This window comes from Phragmites australis, chromosome 1 (genome assembly GCF_958298935.1).
Source record: "Phragmites australis chromosome 1, lpPhrAust1.1, whole genome shotgun sequence".
In the NCBI taxonomy this organism is placed as follows: domain Eukaryota; kingdom Viridiplantae; phylum Streptophyta; class Magnoliopsida; order Poales; family Poaceae; genus Phragmites; species Phragmites australis.
Window position 1 is genome coordinate 9,039,207 of NC_084921.1, and position 17,288 is coordinate 9,056,494.

The window sequence follows — 17,288 nt, forward strand, 5'->3', positions numbered from 1 at the left end:
CCATTGAAGTCGTGCTCGCCTTATCCTTCCAAAGATGCCCCGCCATGAACCTGAGCCACCAGCTCCGATTCCCATCTCTCTCTCTCTCTCTCTCTCTCTCTCTCTCTCTCTCTCTCTCTCTCTCTCTCTCTATCTCTATCTCTATCTCTATCTCTCTCTCTCTCTCTCTCTCTCTCTCTCTCTCTCTCTCTCTCTCTCTCTCCGCGTGGCTGCCACATCACCCATTTGGCTTATGTGTCAGCGCAGTCAGCAGTGCCCAGTCGGTGCCATCTTCCCACGCAGTTTTGGTGTTCAAGACGGCATCAAATATAAATCTTGACAAAATCAAAGTTGTATGTATCATCGAGAGCTTCGATTTACACTTATGGAAGTCCCTATTTAGATAGTGGATCTAGGAGTTATGGCCCCCAAGACCAGTGCTGCGCAAATAAGCCTCAGTTCAAACAGTTTATCTTGTGACGTATTTTTGGAAACAATATTGCATTTTTACAAGTTCCAATTAATACAAAAGTTGTAGATCTTTTCAAGTACTACAAGATAGAGTCCAAAAACATCCTATTTGGGGTTCGGACGGTGGAAAATTGTCCTCAAACTGGACCCATCCTTTTCGTCTTCCACCCGTTCGTTTCGTCTTCCTCCTTTGGCATTTCCCCCTCCCCACTTCATGGCCAGCCACCCTAGCCCTATAAAAGGACCAGCACACCCTCCCCTACCTCATTTCCATGCTCCTCAAAACCCTAGTGGTTGTTTGCCATCGTAGACAACAATGCCATTGACGGTTGGCATCCGCGTTTCTGGAGATACGTCTAGCCAAATACCTTGATCTTTTGCCAAGATGTGCCCCAGGTTGTCCCCCACCATGTCCCAAGACAGTTTGTCTAGATGAGGACAGATGACCCCGGGATCTACGTCGTCGTCTATGCTACTCTGTGTGTGCTCGTGTCCAGGGCGTGAACTGAAGAATCCATCAGTGTTCCTAATGATTCAGCAAATATCTAGCCGTGCCACCCACGTCACAGTGTGTCCCATCATCTCTTCTATGCGACCATAGTAGTGGGACCACAAGCCGAACCTCCAATGCCACAGTTGTCGCCGATGCTGCCATTCGGCACCCCGACGACCACCACCCCGACCATCGTAGCAGAGTGAGGACAAACTTGGTCCCCTCCTCTTTTCCCCTGTGTTGTCATCCCATATAATCCCTAGCTAAACCTTCATCCCCATGGATTCATCGTCGCGTCGTCGCGGTCTTCGCCGTCGCGGACAGGCACGCCATCGCGAATGGCATCGGTGTTCCCTGGTCGATCGGAGGTTGGATCGTCATGCCCTTTGGCCAGCATGTGCCCCTAGATGTTCCTCATACCCTCACAAAATAGGTCGGCTAGTAGAGCACCCACGCCGCTGAGATCAAGGTCACCATGCCTGTTGTCCCATCAATCCAGATGTCGTATGGATGCACCGATTGCATCATGATATGTTACATCACATATTCTACACAGACATATGAGGGTTCCCTCGGATCTGCAGCGACACAACCAAGAACACAATCCCAACTTTCAACGTCGTGCACAATCTCGCCAAAGTTCCAACCGATTGATCTCCTTATCATGTAAAGTTCTATCCAAAACTCTACACTAGCATCGTGTTCCTGATAAATATGAAGCTCTATGTTCAAATACTTTCATTGAATTCATAATCTATCTCTGGAAACGTGCGCGTCTTCTTCGCTATGTCTGCTCGTGGTCACCACCAAATTTAGCAGCATTCATCACTGTTTTTCCACTACCTTAGAACACTCCTACCTTTACCAACAATACCACCAAGCTTTCGTTCTCGCGTTCTATGCCATGCTTCCCTCATTTTGTTGAAACTCACTGTTGCCCGATGTTGACATCAAAGACCACCACCACCATATCATCATCCCATGCACGAGCCTTTCATTATTTTCCCTGCCAATGACATTCCATCGCCATAGTTTGGATTTTCCTTTGACAAATAATTAATTAATTGGTCGAGAATATTTTTAAAGAATATTCTGGCTCCTTTTTCTTTCAACCCTAATTTAATCTTCTAGGAGCTTCCTCTCCTCCGTCTGAACTCTGATTTGAGCAGTTCTTGCACCCAAATTCTTCTAAAATCATATCCTATCGAACATAGTGTTTTTATGATGTGTTGTCTCCATTTGATGTATTGTTTCTTAATTGTTTTGTGCTTTCTCTTTTGTCGGTAGATCTTGTGTGTAGAATATGACGTTTCTGGAGATTCGATAAGCTACATGGTTGAGACTTCGAGATATGCCACAACTGAGTTTACGAAGATCACTGAGTAGCAGCCACGCAAGTGTTCTTGAACATTTTGCACATACTTTTATAAAGTTTTATTTTACAAATTTCATGCTTGTCAAATATGATATCCTATTGTTAGGGCTTACTAGTTTTTCCACAATATTCCTTGTAGCCGTAGATTGGTTATCATGTTATGGGTAGAATGTGCTTAGTTGTGTTTACTCATGGGTAGCATAGGGAAATATGTTTTGGTTAATAATGATGAACTTTCGTAAAAATTTTAGACTTGGAAAGTAGGGTATGGGCAAGTTTGGCTTGATGGTTGGCATGTCGATGTGTTCCAGGCAAGAATGTTGGCTTTGTCAGATATTGGTTATCTCCTTGTGTTGGATGTTGGCGGTCTTGCTTAGACCATATTAAGGAGCGGTTTGTGGAGCGACCACCCAGGTTAAACAGTACAACCACAAGCCTAATATGGGACGCGCCTAGCCAAGTAATTCGTTTTCTCTCAACTTGGTGAAGATCACTTGGTGGTGCAGGGACAGAAGGGTTACTTCTTGAAACCATAAGGTGCAAGAGGGGGCTTCTGAGGTGGAGGGGTACTCCACTTACGTACGGTGATGAAACCTCAGCGGATCGACATGTGCTGAGAGAGGCGTTAGGAAGGCTTTGTAGTGGAATCCTGGCTGCACACCTCGGGAGTGTGTAAGTGTTTGATCAACACAGGTAAAAAGGAGGACACATCTTGTGGGTAAAGTATACGACCTCTGCAGAGTGAAAACTGATATATCAGTCGTACTTATGGTTATGAGTAGCATGGACCCTCATATGATTAGCAGGTGTTTTAGTTGGGTTGGCTCATTGAGTTAAATGTTGGTTGATGTTGTTTGGCTTGGGTAAAGCCAGGAACAGTTGGTGGTAGATTTGTTTTACTAAGTTCTATTCCACTTAGAAAATAGGTTGCCTTTAAAATGGTTTGCAACTAAAATGGCTCTTATGCAAATAAACTTCGGGCTGAGCCTTTTCTTGACTTAAGCTCCATGTCATGCTTTCACACACTTGTGGAGTACGATATGTACTCATACTTACTATTTTCAATAATAAATGCTGCTCAGGAGATCAAGGAAGCTGAAGGCTATAATAAAGATGTTTCGTCCTAGGTCGCGTTGCCTCCAGTCGATTGCTTGTGATATGCCCAGAAGATCTATAGGAGTCCTCTTCTGTTCTTCCACTACTGCCTTGTAAACTCTGTCATTTATTTCAATATAGTTGTTTTATTCGATATAGAACTGTATATCACTTATAATGTCACCGCATATATGATGAAATTGATCCTGACATACATGTGGAATGCACCTGGTTATTCTTTTGAAAAACTGGGTGTGACATCACCAACCTAACAACATGATTCCTAGCACAAAACTCATATGAATCCTCTCTTTTTGCTTCAAAGCTCAAGAACTTGAGAACTCCGCAAACTTAGCTCCAAACTCGGAATTTATCCAACCAAAACGCGCATCCTTGACATGGGAGCCTAGGAGACTCACCCAAGATTCTTTGCCGAGCTTGGTGACCATCGGTGGAAGGTGGAAAAGCTCAGGAAGAGGAAGAATGTCGGTACTCCTCATGCTTCAACTAAGAACACCAAAAGACATCAAAACCGGCTCGAATCCTTGGGGAAAACGAAAATTAATTGGATGGATGACGAGCATAGGAGCTAAGGATCATATGAGTAACACATGCATACCTCGATTTCTTTTCTTGAGGTGGGATTTTGGGGAGGAGAGAGTGCTTGAGAGAGGGAGGGGGGCTCCTTTGGCTTGGCCGGTTGGAGAAGAGAGAGAGAGAGCTCGGGTGGGAGTGGGGGAGAGAGAGAGAGAGAGAGAGAGAGAGAGGGGCAGGTGGGCTACTGCCCAAGAGAGTGAGGGGTGGTTGGCCCAACGGGTGGGACTCATATATTAGAGAATATGTCCATTTCAACTGCGAATTTATTTCTTTTCTCTCTCGAATTACTTTCTCTCATCCAATTGACTCAAAATCAAATGCTTTAATGCTCCGAAACAAAATTACTCAAAATGAAACATAATGCTTATGAAATATGATTTTAATTACGTAATTACAACTTTGGGACGTGACAATTCCCTATCCCCATCCTCGTTTCCCCGCGGGCCCCGAATATATAGGCTTTACACACCCACCCTCAATTTAGTACCCAGCCTATAGAACTACCCTAAGTTAAATAACCTACAAGTCTATCTGTTCATGGGCTAAAAAATTGAACCTATCATCCCGTTACTCACTAACTCGCTCCCAGTCAGCTCGCACCAAGCCCAACCAACGTCACTCTTCGTCTGCTCAACTTTTAGCGGGGACGAGTTCCCCGTTGGGTCCCATTCCCCGTGCGGGGATGAAGATGGGCAAAAATAGTCCTCGTGAGCAGGGTGGAGATGAGGACAGAGATTTTTACTTCGTTCTGGGACGGGGATGGGGTGCTATTCCCTAATAGGGAATTCCCTATTGACATCTCTAGTTTGGAATCACATCCTATAATTTGTAGGTGGGGAGCGTGATTCGTGGGTAGAGGGACAACATAATCTTGGCCATTGATTGCAAAGTCTCTTTTGAAGGAAATGTGCAACAATGATTATAGAAAGCAAATTAACGAAAATCAATGATTTTTCAACGAATGAGAGGAGGATGGATGGACAACCCAATCTGGATCCTTGGATTCAGATACGAGGATTAGGGTGTTTTTCATGAACATTTGTTGGAGTGGATATAGGATTTCTAACAATTGATGACAAATCATTCTCGGCTATTGGATTCAATAAAACACCATCAAACAATCTCAATTATTAGATTAGTTGGTTATTGACATATCTGAAAGTCCTAATTATTCAGTATACATTTTTAGATGGACCTATGATTGTTTCATACGTGCTTCTATAGTTTAGATTAGATGATTCTGTGCTATCACTCTTTGTAAAGAGTATACGCAAAAATTTTGTGTCCATACGCTGCAACCGCAACTTCGTTGAAGTAAAAAAAACAATTAAATCCGTTTCTGTTTCGAAAAAACAGAAGGAAAAGACGGTAGCAACAGCGGACCCCGTTTGGCAGAGTGCGGGCCCCGCCCCTCGCGAGCCGCGCTCACTCGCTCGCTCGCCACTTCTCAAATCAAAGGCAGGTGAGGAGGTCTTCCTTGCTCACGGCGCCTCTCCTGAGAGACTTTTTTTATTTTTGGATTTTAAAAAAATTAGCAAAATTTTCTCATTAACTTTTATTTAATAAATTTCTTGTCAACTTATTTAGAAAACTTATCTAAGATAATTATTTGGACAATTTTTTCAAAAAAGTTACGGAGGATTTTTTTTAAAATGGAAAGATGGGAGGGACTATTTGAAAGTTGATATTTTTGTAGTCGGTGGTGCAGTGAATTAGAAATCCCTCTCTGCCTGCCGTGCCCACGACCGAGATCCCTAATTGCACCGTTGATCACTGACGAACCGAGCTCACGCGTGACGAAGTCATCGCGACTTCGACGTCAGCGGATCCCGTCCCCGTGCCCCACGCCCCGCACGCACCCCACCCCCATGTCCCCCGCGGCCACCGCGTGCGCCACGCCGGCGGCGGCGCGCCCGCCCCTCTCCGTCCCGACCCGCCGCTCGCCGCCGTCGGCCGCCCCCCTGCCGATATCCGCCGCCCAATCCCCCGCCCGCCGCGCCACCTGCTGCTTCTGCACCGCCGCCTCCGCGTCGCCCTCCACGTGGGACTGGACCCGATGGAGCCACCACTTCGACGATGTCGACCAAGCAGAGAGCTACGCCTCCCTCCTTAAGGTAATCGTAAATTCATCATCGCCGAGCTACTAATCGAACCAATCTAATGATCGCTCCTGCTCCGACCGCGCAGTTCCAGCTAGAGGAGGCGGTGGAGAACGAAGACTTTGCGGAGGCTGCCAAGCTCAAGAGGGCCATCCTTGAGGTCACCGGCAACGACGCCGTCGCCCACGTCTTGTCCGAGCTCAAGGTCCGTTACTGCTGCTGCTGCTTGACATACTGTTTCATCACTGATTTCGCCATTTTGGATTGAGATGTATCAGCTCTGATGTTCTATGTTCTAGCCCCCCCCCCCCCCCCCATTTTTGGATTGGGATGTATAACTGTAGGATTTGTTTTCTCTGATTTCTCTCTCTCTCTCTCTCTCTCTCTCTCTCTCTCTCTCAGAGCGCTATAGAAGAACAGCGGTATCAGGACGCGTCGAGGTTGACAAGGCTTGCCGGAACTAGCTTGGTAATTATTGAGTCTCTCATCACAGATTACTATTTCTCGGTGCCTTTCAATCTGCCGAGGTGCATTCAATGGTATAATTGTTAGCCATGTAAAGTTAGTTTTATCACCTGCCATGCTAAACAAACTATTTATATGTCATATCACCAGTCTCCTGCTAGCATCGTAATGGGCCTAATATCAAAGCATGACCGATGATAGTGCCCCTTGTCCTTTGATCATTCTAAACGAAAAAGGTATCACCATGGCTGAACCAAAATTGGCCAAAACCATCAATTGTCATTAAGAAAGACACTTTTGATGTGATCCCACAGGAATTGTTGTTGGAATGGAATGGATTCTAACCATTTCTGTTTCAGGTAGGTTGGTGGGTGGGATACGCTAAGGACACAGATGATTCCATTGGGAGAATTGTACGAATAAGCCCTGGTGTCGGGAGATATGTGGCTAAGAGCTATAGTCCAAGGTGTTTTTCTTGCAGTTTGTAACTTATCCTAAATCAGGAATTGTTGTTGGAATGGAATGGATTCTAACCATTTCTGTTTCAGGTAGGTTGGTGGGTGGGATACGCTAAGGACACAGATGATTCCATTGGGGAAATTGTACGGATAAGCCCTGGTGTTGGGAGATATGTGGCTAAGAGCTATAGTCCAAGGTGTTTTTCTTGCAGTTTGTAACTTATCCTAAATCAGGCAAGTGTCTAGATGTTCTGCAGTTACAACTCACCAAATACTCCTTTATGTGTAGGCAATTGGTCACTGCATCTTCAGGGACTCCACTATTTGAAATTTCCTCGTTAGAGATGACAATGAGACATATACAATGAAGGTGCACTGATGAAACTGATATTCATCTGTACTACAATCTTTATGCGCTAACCACATAAAAAATATATGTTATGCCCAGATTTGGTATTTGTATTCACGAAAAACTTAGACAGGTGGTACCCTTGCGACCAACAAAAGGAACTTCAAGTGCATCATCCATGTCATTAACAACTACAGAAGGTCCAACAAAAGTAGAGATTGAGAATTCTTCAGAAAGTAATCCTATATCTGATAGTTTTGCAGAGGAAGCAAATACAGATACTAGGTAAAAAGAAAATGAGAATGTTGAGGAGAAAGAACAAGATATTGGTGGCACCAAGGATAGTAGTGTTGAAGGATTGAAAAGTGTTTTGAATTTTCTCAAGTCTCGGATTCCCGAATTCAAAGTTCAAGTGATAAATGTAGATGTATCTGAGGAAACTGAACTAGCTGCAAATTCGTCAGAAGAATTAGTGCAAGATGATGTGAAGAGCACATCAGAAAACTCGTTGGAAGAGCCTGCCACTGAGGAGCTCCAGCAGGAAGATGTATCAGAAGAAGATATGGATGAAGAAAGTAAAAGTACGGAGGTGAAGCTTTTCATCAGTGGAATGGTTCACAAGAAAGAAGATGCTGGAGTAAAATCATATATTCGAGTTCCAGCTGAAATAAATAACATGGTAAAGGACTCCTTTGAACTGTACATTCCAGGGAAAGGTTCTGATCGAGATCTGGCTGAAACAAAGGCTGCAAAACAGAAAGTTGCAGATATGGCTGCTAAATTAGCATCAGAGCTTATGCCATTTGATGTTGCAAAAGCATTATGGGGCACAACCAAGAGTTCGTCAAAGGTACGAATGACATTGTTTTAGCTATATATGTCTGCAACTTTGAATATTTTGTGAATATGAGATACACTCAAGTATACCAATGTTTGTTCACTGTTGGGTGAAATCTTATCACCTCTTTACAAAAATCCTGAAAGTTTCTAAGCATTAAGGCCACTCATGCCATTCTAAAGGTGTTTATCCCTAGTTGCTAGATGTGCTAGTTTAGGAGCTTTTTAAGTCTTTATATGATGTACTTCTACATCAGTAATCTTGCATGCCTTCCAATATAAGCAAATGTAAGTGTGTTGCCCTGTATAAAAAAGTTAAAGCTGGGAGGCCCCAGGAACTGGCTGGACACGGGTTCCAACAACCTGATGGTTTCTGGATTTGTAACTTTTTTAACAAAACGACTAGTAATTGCTGTTAGCACCAATTAGTGTTCAACATCTTATTTCCTCCTTATATTTGGGTAATATCAGATGCTATGTGCTGCTAAGTTTTCAAACAGCACCTTCCAGTCACCAATTTCATCTTATCCCAATTTAGTATAGTCCGATACATCTGTTATAGTAACTATCCATTGCCACCCGTTCTTCAAACCATGTTACATTCTTGCAAGCAAGTTAACTGACAAATGACAGAATAACTGCAGATAAATAAAGAGGTTCAGGAGCTTTTAAGGCTCACATTAAGCAAGGCCCGAGTCAAGCTGACCGAGAATACAATTTTCAATCGGATCATTATGGACACTAACAGCACAGATCCATTTAACGGTGAAGTTTGCTCAGTTAAATTGATGACCTGTTTTTTTAATTAGTCTGACAGTTTGATTCCTGGCTACATGTAGGTTTCTATGTGGGAGCATTTAGTCCATATCGACCAGAAATTGTGCAGCTCCGTCGGAAGTTTGGACACTGGAACAGTACCGCCGACGTGGAGTTTTTCGAGTACGTTGAAGCAGTAATGTTGACTGGTGATCTGAGCGTCGTTTCAGAGTATAAGGGAAACCTGACCTCATTGGTCTAAATTAACGGAACCGAGTTGTCATATGATATACCATGTTATGCTCCTGACGAGCGATGACGCAGTATAGTTGTATTCGGTGTGAGCGTGACAGTGTTGCGAGTTTGTTCTTCGTTGTTGCTTTTAATAAATAATGTTCTGGTAAACAAACCCGTTCTGGTATTTTCGTGATGTTACAGATAAATAAAGTTTATGTTGAGTTGTGACTTATGACCCATCAACCGTTGTGTGTTCCAACTCTAATAATTCGGGCATGTTCCGTCCTAAATTTTGATGTCGAACTCTGGAAAGGCTAAGAATAAAGAATACGAGATGCCGGGAATCCCATAGTCCGTTAACCGGAAAAAGAAAAGAGTGCAAAAAAACTTCCGTTGCCGGGACTCGAACCCGGGTCTCTCGGGTGAGAGCCGAGTATCCTAACCAGCTAGACTACAACGGAATGCTGTACTGATGGAAGAGACTTACACTGATTAAATGGATTTCGTCCAACATACATGATCTGATAAATCGATGGATATGTTTTGGAGCACCAAAAGCTCACTGTACCATTCGGAGACATAACTTATTATGACCGTTTATTTAAGTTGAAATTTATATTAAAAATATAGATAAAAAATATAAAAAAATTTGAGAATCAACATATAAATAAATATTAGGTAAAAGAGATAAACATCTAGGATTAGCTATACATGCACAAAGGTATGCAGAGTTATATTTTCCGATATGTCTGTCTTGTTGCACCTGGAAGCTCAATGAACGCTGGGCGAGCGAATTTATGCGAGGATTAATCACAGTTGTCTGGGTCTAATTTCAGTGGACGGGAGGGATGTTCAGTGGATAATAAGCAATAACACGCTTTTAACGCACACTTGCAGCACAACTTGAACCGAACGGCGGCAGAGATCACGGGAGATGATGCATTTCGCCTAGCAAGGCACCAGTTTCCCCTCAAAAGGTGAAACAAAAAGCAAGTTGACACGCATTTACATTCTCGCAAAAACAAACTTCCCTCCTTTCGCCAGTTATAATGTTTCCAGATCTCAACGTCTTTTCTCATGCCCCTGTAAAACGGATGAACGAAATTTACGATCAATCATACAGAAAAGGAACATTCTTACATGAATACCAGGATGAGACCTACCTTCGCTTCTTCAGCTTTTCCTCCACAAGTATGCCAAACTGATCGATCAGGAAAATTAACAACAATGTGAAACTCACAAACTCTAAACCGGTTCTAAATCCAACTGTCTATTATCCACAGATTATGTCAGCTTCTCCTGTCAGATCGACATCTCCATTCAATGCCTAAGAGAGGAACCAAGCTGGAACAACCAGACTAAATCCAAATCAGACCACAACAGCTCATTCCTTCAGACCAAGGCCAAACCAGAAATGGATCAGCCAACAACCATCACATGCAATTCAGGCATGTGGACGACAGGTGCTACTCTACTTGGATCTGATTTACCCTACTAAACCAAATTGAGTGTAGTATCATGTGGAAAATGTCATACTTGACCGGATTTGCGTGCCATAGAAAATGCTTCTGCACCCTTTTCACATTTGACTGCATGGTTATGTATCGACTCTCAGGTATTGCCAACAGGATCTCCTTCAGCTTAGGTACATCTCTCTCCGGTACGACCACAGAGAATGTGCTCCAGTTGAGTACATCGTCGAATGGAAGCACAAAATTATCAGCAATTATCACAGGAACACACTCATAATATATTGCCTCAACTATTCTTGGACTGTTTACCTCGTATCCCATGGGACAAATACAGTACTTGCTCGACTTCATATGCTGAACATAATTCCTCCTCCTAGTGATTCGGTGTGGCAGCCGACTATATATTCTCATATCTGCATCCTTTCCTCCCCAATATTTGAGAAGTATAGGTCGAACTCGACCATGCATCTGCCCTGCAAAGAAGGTAAGGATAGTTCTCTGTGCAACTGGTTTTCCCCCAATATCTCTCAGAGGTCTTCTTGGTGATCTAAGAAATGTTTCTGGAAGGGATACATCTTTTCCACGGATGAAAACTCCTTCCGAGAGATCTGCATTACAGAGAGCCTTGATTGTGTTTTTCCGCAATTCATCGTGCAATTTGGTTGTGTATGGCCCCTGCAAGAGAAGACAAAGTCAAGAACAAAAACTAGCTTCTTTTTTATTATGTAAATCTCTGGTCTCCGACATAACCAAATAACTGATCAAAATGCAAGTAAAAATATGCTATTAACTAATATTTTTACTTTACATGACCATTCAAAGATGAAAAATATGCAAGGAAGGAAACATACCCAGTCATGGCAGGCAACCAAAAAATGATCAGCCCCTTTTGTCCTATTCCAATATGGGTACTTGGCAGAGATCATATCTATGTAACTTTTTATAAAGATCGACAGTGGCTCAATTGTATTCGAGCCAGTCACATAAAGATTGTGCTCCATTTGTCGAGAGCTATACGGGAGATAGAATAAATGGGCTCTTTTTGGGTCTCTCACAACAAAATTATGGTTCCCCTCCATCAATTTCATAAACCATCCCTCAGATGCATAAATGCCTTTCAACTCTGGAGAATGGAAAATAGGTTTGGCTCCATCATGATATATAAAAACCTTAAGAAGTCTCTCCATCAGTTCATAACTCCTGGAAGCATAAGTTAAAAGCTTTTAATAAGCCATCTTCTGAAGTGAAACAGGCAAGGAACAGTCCAACATAAAACAGTGGCATGATAAATTAGAAATAGAAGGTGTCGTATTAGGAACTTAAGTTATCATTGCGGCTTCCTTTATTTGGTATTTCTGGTCACATACTACAGAAAAGGAATGGTGGGGTGGAAAATTGCACGTCATAAATGGCAAAGCCAAGAAACGATGTACTCCAGTAAGATATACAAATCTAACTTGATAAAAGGGAAGAAACTACTCTACTGAGTGATTATTGTGTCGAGAAAATTAAAAACTCATCCTTTTTATTTACAAAAGGACAAATAAAAACACAATTTACGATATAATTGGTCATTAGGTTCTCGGCTAGGAATCATGAATCACATTAACACACCAATTGCTAGCCAGACAATGTGAAGCCAAACCAGCACCTTACCTTTTAAAGACGGATACATTCCGGAACAGGGGTGCATACAGATCAGGGTCATTGGATATCAATGGTGCATTAGCAATCTCTTTCTTTGCATATATAAGCTCTTCATCAGCTGCTGTTAACCAAAGTGGTGCCTGCTAAATTGACAAGCCAAGGAAGATTTTTACGGTTTTGACTCCAAACACTAGGAATTGAAATCATATCCTAAGAAAGGTAAAGCATCAACCTCTGATCTCAGAGGCAGAACAGATTTGTTATTCATGTCATGTTCACCATTGACATCAGAGCTCCTTGAAGGCAAACCACTAGAAATGGGCTTCACAAGTAAGGTGGTTAAGAAAAATAAACATTAGTTGCTACAGGACAAGTCTATCAAGCACAAGATATGTACCTTTTGGAGAAAAGGGGCCGATTCCTTCAGTGGATTTCCCTAAAGTATCAGTAACCTTTCATTAGAATTTAGAGGCCATTAGAGAACATATGGGTTCCTATTTGCACGAAAACATATCACAACATGCAAACAATTCAATATGTTTGTACTCCCAATAGATTCTGTTAGAAAGGAACTCATGCATAAGTGGACTACCTAGAGCAATTCACAACATGCAATGTCATTTCTCGAAGAAATGTTAAATTCTGCAGCGATGAATGCCATTATCTTGTCCACTCAAAAAAGAATACCTTTATCTCGGGATGTTCGGTTTCCTCCATTGAACCATCATCAAAATTCTCCGCAGGTGAAGGTGAAGGGACCAGAAATACGGAGGGGCCTGGTGCAATCCTAGATGACAAATTATCCTGCAAAACAAACGGTTTTTTTGTGCACTCATATCCAACTATAGCCCATTCTCCTATCCTAGATGCGTTCTGAGAACAGAAGATACTTTATAAATTTATTACTGAACTAAAACTCGTCCAAATTACCAAAAATTATTTTAAAAGTTACCACTATTAGATCAGGGTTCGCATCTAATGTACTCAAGACTTTAAAATATTGGCCACAAATTAGAGCATGGTGTCACATTTGCACTAGAAATTTCTCACAGGTTGGCCAAATTTCTCCAAGTAGATCAAAATTAACTGAATTTCGAAATAAGCGAAGAGAAACAAACGCCACTTAACCATAAAAAGGTCCCATTTTTCTTGCCAACCTCCATATTACGAACGCAGAAAACCTCAAATCATTACAACAGAAGCTCAGCGCGCACCTCGAGAAGGGAAAGAAGCGGCGCTTCGGCGGGCGACGGCGAGGAGTTGGCGTCCACGAAGCGCCCCGCCGCAGCCGCCTCTGCCTCCTCGCGGGTCCCGTCAGGTAGGGGTCCCACGGGGTAGGCACGCCGGCGGCTGGGGTCCTCCGTGGTCGGGGCGATAAGGAGGAGCGCGAGCGCCGCGACGGCGGCGCAGGCGACGACCACGCGGCGCCGGGAGAGGAGCTTGCGCGGAAACAGAGGCTGCAGGGAGGAGGGGTGGTGAGGCATTTCGGGGGCAGCGGCCGCTGGAGGCGGGGTACGGGCGGCGGGGTTGGGAGAAGAGCGTGGAGTGGAGTGGACGGCGAGGGGTTTCTCTATCGTTTGCGTGTGCGTCGGGGACTTGGGGAAAGAGATGGTTGAGCAATGATGGTGTTACCCTCGGTGCCACATGGTCAGTTTGTTCCTCATCCAAAATTCCCAGCTAACAATTTTTCTTTTATTATATGCAGGAAGCACATAATTGATCTTTTATGGATTTGTGATTTTTTTTCCTGGTAAGGTCAATTGGAACAAATTTAAAAAATTAATTATAAAAATACTTTACAACAAAATAAAATATTAGATTTGTTGAACCTACGAGAAAAAAATTATATGAGACTGTTTACAACCGCTATCCAATAATTGTTCACTAATTAACTGAGTAGTAAACACTTTCTGACTTTAAACTAGTGAAACTTTCAGCTCGAAATTCAAACTATTACTCTATTAGGACTTTCAAGTAGAACTAATACTTAATTATAACCAAATATTTAAACTTTCAATTCTAGATTTCAACTTCTAGGAAACACCGGGGAAAATATTCACTAGCTAGCTAACTAGTGTGATGCAACCACAATAATTTTTGACTCTTTATTCTAGATGTTTATGTGTCATATTGTTTTCATTTTAGATGTCGAGACCAGACAAAAAACAATATAATCTCTACTATGCATTGAGTCAGAAATCAGCCTTAATACATAATGATTTTATCGATGATAAATATTGCAATATCCATTAACTTAAATGTACATTCGTTATTACATCAGGGACCAACGAGGATCAAAAAAAGCAAATAAAACAATAGTGGAACTTACGTGAAGTCTTTAATTTTTCTGGGCAACTCCATAGGCAATCAACAAAGATCACACCTAGAATGTATGATCTTTCGCAAAGTCGTCAAAATCTTCCCTAGCTGAGCAGCATGAATTTTACAACAAGTGTGAGTACATATCGTACTCTGCAAGTTATGATAAAAATATGTATGTAGGCTTAAACAATAATGAAGTTGGCATGGGTCTCTTTACATAAAAGCATTCTTTATTTAGGAATAATCTTTAGTGAGTAATTGAATTAAATGAACATTATTCAAACCATCTTGACTTAGCCAAGGTTCCAACCACATTGGCCATAGCTCCCACCACTATGGTTAACCAAGCCAAATTGATTAACAAGTTAATTCTAAACATGTGTGGCATTCCTCGTTGCTCTTGACTGTGAGCATGACTGATTAATCAGTTTTACATTTTGCAGAAGTCATACACTTTACACACAAGTCGTGTCTTCATGTTTTATTGAGTATCCTTTGACCGACGGAAAACTCTTACACATTTATGATGTGTGCTCTAGAAATCCACTACAAGGCATTTGCAAAGCACTTCTTAACATATGTTTGACTGATAAGATTTCACCGTCATAGGAGTACATCCTCCACTCCAGAAGCCCCCTCCTGCACCAAATACTTTTGAAAAGTACATCATTTCGTCCCTACACCACCACCTAGTCTATACTATGTTGGGAAAACAACTAATTAATTAGCCATGTCAATCCCATACATAGCTTATGGTTATACTATTAAACTTAGTCTGGTCATACCATGAAATGGTCCTTAATTGACTTAAGCAAGACTACCACTAATCCAATCCATGCAACATGCACCAGTCTCCACCAATCACTTGCTCAAATCCTAACGAATGTTGCCAACAAAAATTATTTCACCAAATTTTATTATCATTACATAAGATCATTATCATATTTGGTTGAATATGATTACCAACATCCTAAGCAAGGCTAAGCATAAAACCACCCATCCATATATCCCATCATAACCATGGCAACCAGGAAAATCAGAAATATCTAAGGTATAGCCTAACTTATGTTTTTCGAAAGATTATTAGGATGTAAATTTTTTAAACAAAGACATTTCAAAAATATAGGTACAATATGTTCAAGTACAAATTGCCTTCCTGATGCTCAGCGGGGTCTTCGAGTTCATGGTCCTAAAATCCTTCAAGCTCCTTGGGACGTCAGCGTCTACGCATGCAAACAAGCGAAAAGACAAGTGAATAAACACCAAGAACCAATAAGAACCAAATACACTCAAAATTAACTTAATTAGATAGATTAAGATTTTTTATGAAAGAATTGATTAAATCGGAGTTAAGACAGACAAGATAGGGCTCCTAGAAGATTGAAACAGGGTAAAGGGATAAATGACATGAGATTCTAGATGAATATGAATTTTCTGGAATTTTTCGGAGTGATCTGGATTTTTCTAGAATTCATTGCATTTATTTAGAATAATTCTTCTAATGAAAAAATAAATATGATATTAACTGATTATTTACCAATTTCTAGATTTATCAGAATTATTTTTCTACTAGAATCTACTCTTACTGCATCAGCATGATGTCATTATAAGGTCAGCAGAGGAAAATAAAACAAAACTAAAAGGTTGAGCTTACTGGGCGACAATAGAGCTACAGACTAGGTGACACATGGATGAAAAAGGCCAACATGGCAGCTGAGGTGGTTGGGTGATGTGGTGGCTGATTGAGATTATGAAGGATTGAATCTAGAGCATCAATCTAACTTTGGACGGCGGAGATTTAAATAGTGGAACTGGTATTGATCTTCTAATCCTAATCATAGATATTAAACTAGACGATGGCTAGCAAACTTGGTACAACTCCGACACACAATTGACGGCGGTGACTTCCTCCTATAGTGGTGCGCTATCGAAGATGGGTGAAAACACACTGCAACAGTTGCAAAGCTCCAACGAGCGATGTATCACAATTGGGGACGGACGATGGTCTCATTTTGTGCAGAGATGGATGATGAGGTGACTTGCTTGAGTGTGGCAACGGTGAAGAACCATGGTGGGGTTTGGTGCTTGATGTAGGTTGTGTTCTTGCAGACTATTATGATAGAGGAGGGGTGGAAGGTGTTTGGTGTGCGATGGAAATGGCCCTGGGATGACTATTTATAACTGAGGGCGAGAGGGAACTTGTGCTCCGATCGCTTAGGGTTTGGTGGAGGCAAGATCGCTCTATCATGAGATGTATTCGTGTGTTTGAAAATGATTTGGTTAGGGATAAGAGGGGGAAATCAGTTGAGGAGAGCTTATCCGATCCATTTTGATGGCTTCTAGATGCTCTTCGTTCCCTATTCATCCAAGGTTTGGCATGTGATATGTTGTTGCTTGCTCGGATTTGGTGAGTGAAGATTTTGGCTCAAGGTTGAAGAAAAGCTCCCGGGGCGCGGGGCTTGTGGTGTGTGTGTGTGTATATAGAAAGAGGGGTACAACTAGCTGGGCTGATGACAGGGTTAGGTTCAACCTAGACAAGACAAGGAAAGACATGCACGGGGCTTTGTCGTAGAAGAGAGAAGCCGAGAGAGCCGACCCTGGGAGCGATGGCCTACTACTGGGGATGGCCGGGGGAA

At 42.2% G+C, this 17,288-nt stretch overlaps 1 protein-coding gene, 1 non-coding gene and 1 pseudogene across 3 annotated transcripts; 1 reads left to right on the forward strand and 2 right to left on the reverse strand.

Annotated features, from left to right (window-relative positions):
* Positions 1-5,734: 5,734 nt before the first annotated feature.
* On the forward strand, positions 5,735-9,441 carry LOC133908383 (protein EXECUTER 2, chloroplastic-like; annotated as a pseudogene).
* A 158-nt stretch (positions 9,442-9,599) lies between these two features.
* On the reverse strand, positions 9,600-9,672 carry TRNAE-CUC (transfer RNA glutamic acid (anticodon CUC)). The gene has a single exon. It is a non-coding gene; the product is annotated as a tRNA-Glu (tRNA).
* Positions 9,673-9,877: 205 nt separating this feature from the next.
* LOC133908391 (probable glycosyltransferase At3g07620) lies at positions 9,878-13,966 on the reverse strand. Of its 2 annotated transcripts, none has more exons than XM_062350405.1 (8): positions 13,545-13,966; positions 13,018-13,134; positions 12,728-12,766; positions 12,563-12,652; positions 12,340-12,470; positions 11,535-11,883; positions 10,375-11,358; positions 9,878-10,294 (listed from the first exon to the last, which is right to left on the reverse strand). In XM_062350405.1, the coding sequence occupies exons 1-7, from the start codon at positions 13,812-13,814 to the stop codon at positions 10,678-10,680; spliced, it is 1,677 nt and encodes a 558-aa protein (XP_062206389.1). In that variant the 5' UTR covers positions 13,815-13,966; the 3' UTR covers positions 9,878-10,294; positions 10,375-10,677. The 2 variants fall into 2 exon arrangements, with proteins under 2 accessions (XP_062206389.1, XP_062206379.1); XM_062350395.1 differs by having other exon boundaries at positions 12,340-12,473.
* Between the last annotated feature and the right edge of the window lie 3,322 nt (positions 13,967-17,288).

Coding starts and splice junctions, on each gene's coding strand:
- LOC133908391 (XM_062350395.1), bottom strand. CDS start 13,814: ATGCCTCACCACCCCTCCTCCCTGCAGCCTCTGTTTCCGCGCAAGCTC. Junction 12,767..13,017: donor CCGAACATCCCGAGATAAAG/GTATTCTTTTTT, acceptor CTGATACTTTAG/GGAAATCCACTGAAGGAATC. Junction 12,653..12,727: donor CGGCCCCTTTTCTCCAAAAG/GTACATATCTTG, acceptor TTACTTGTGAAG/CCCATTTCTAGTGGTTTGCC.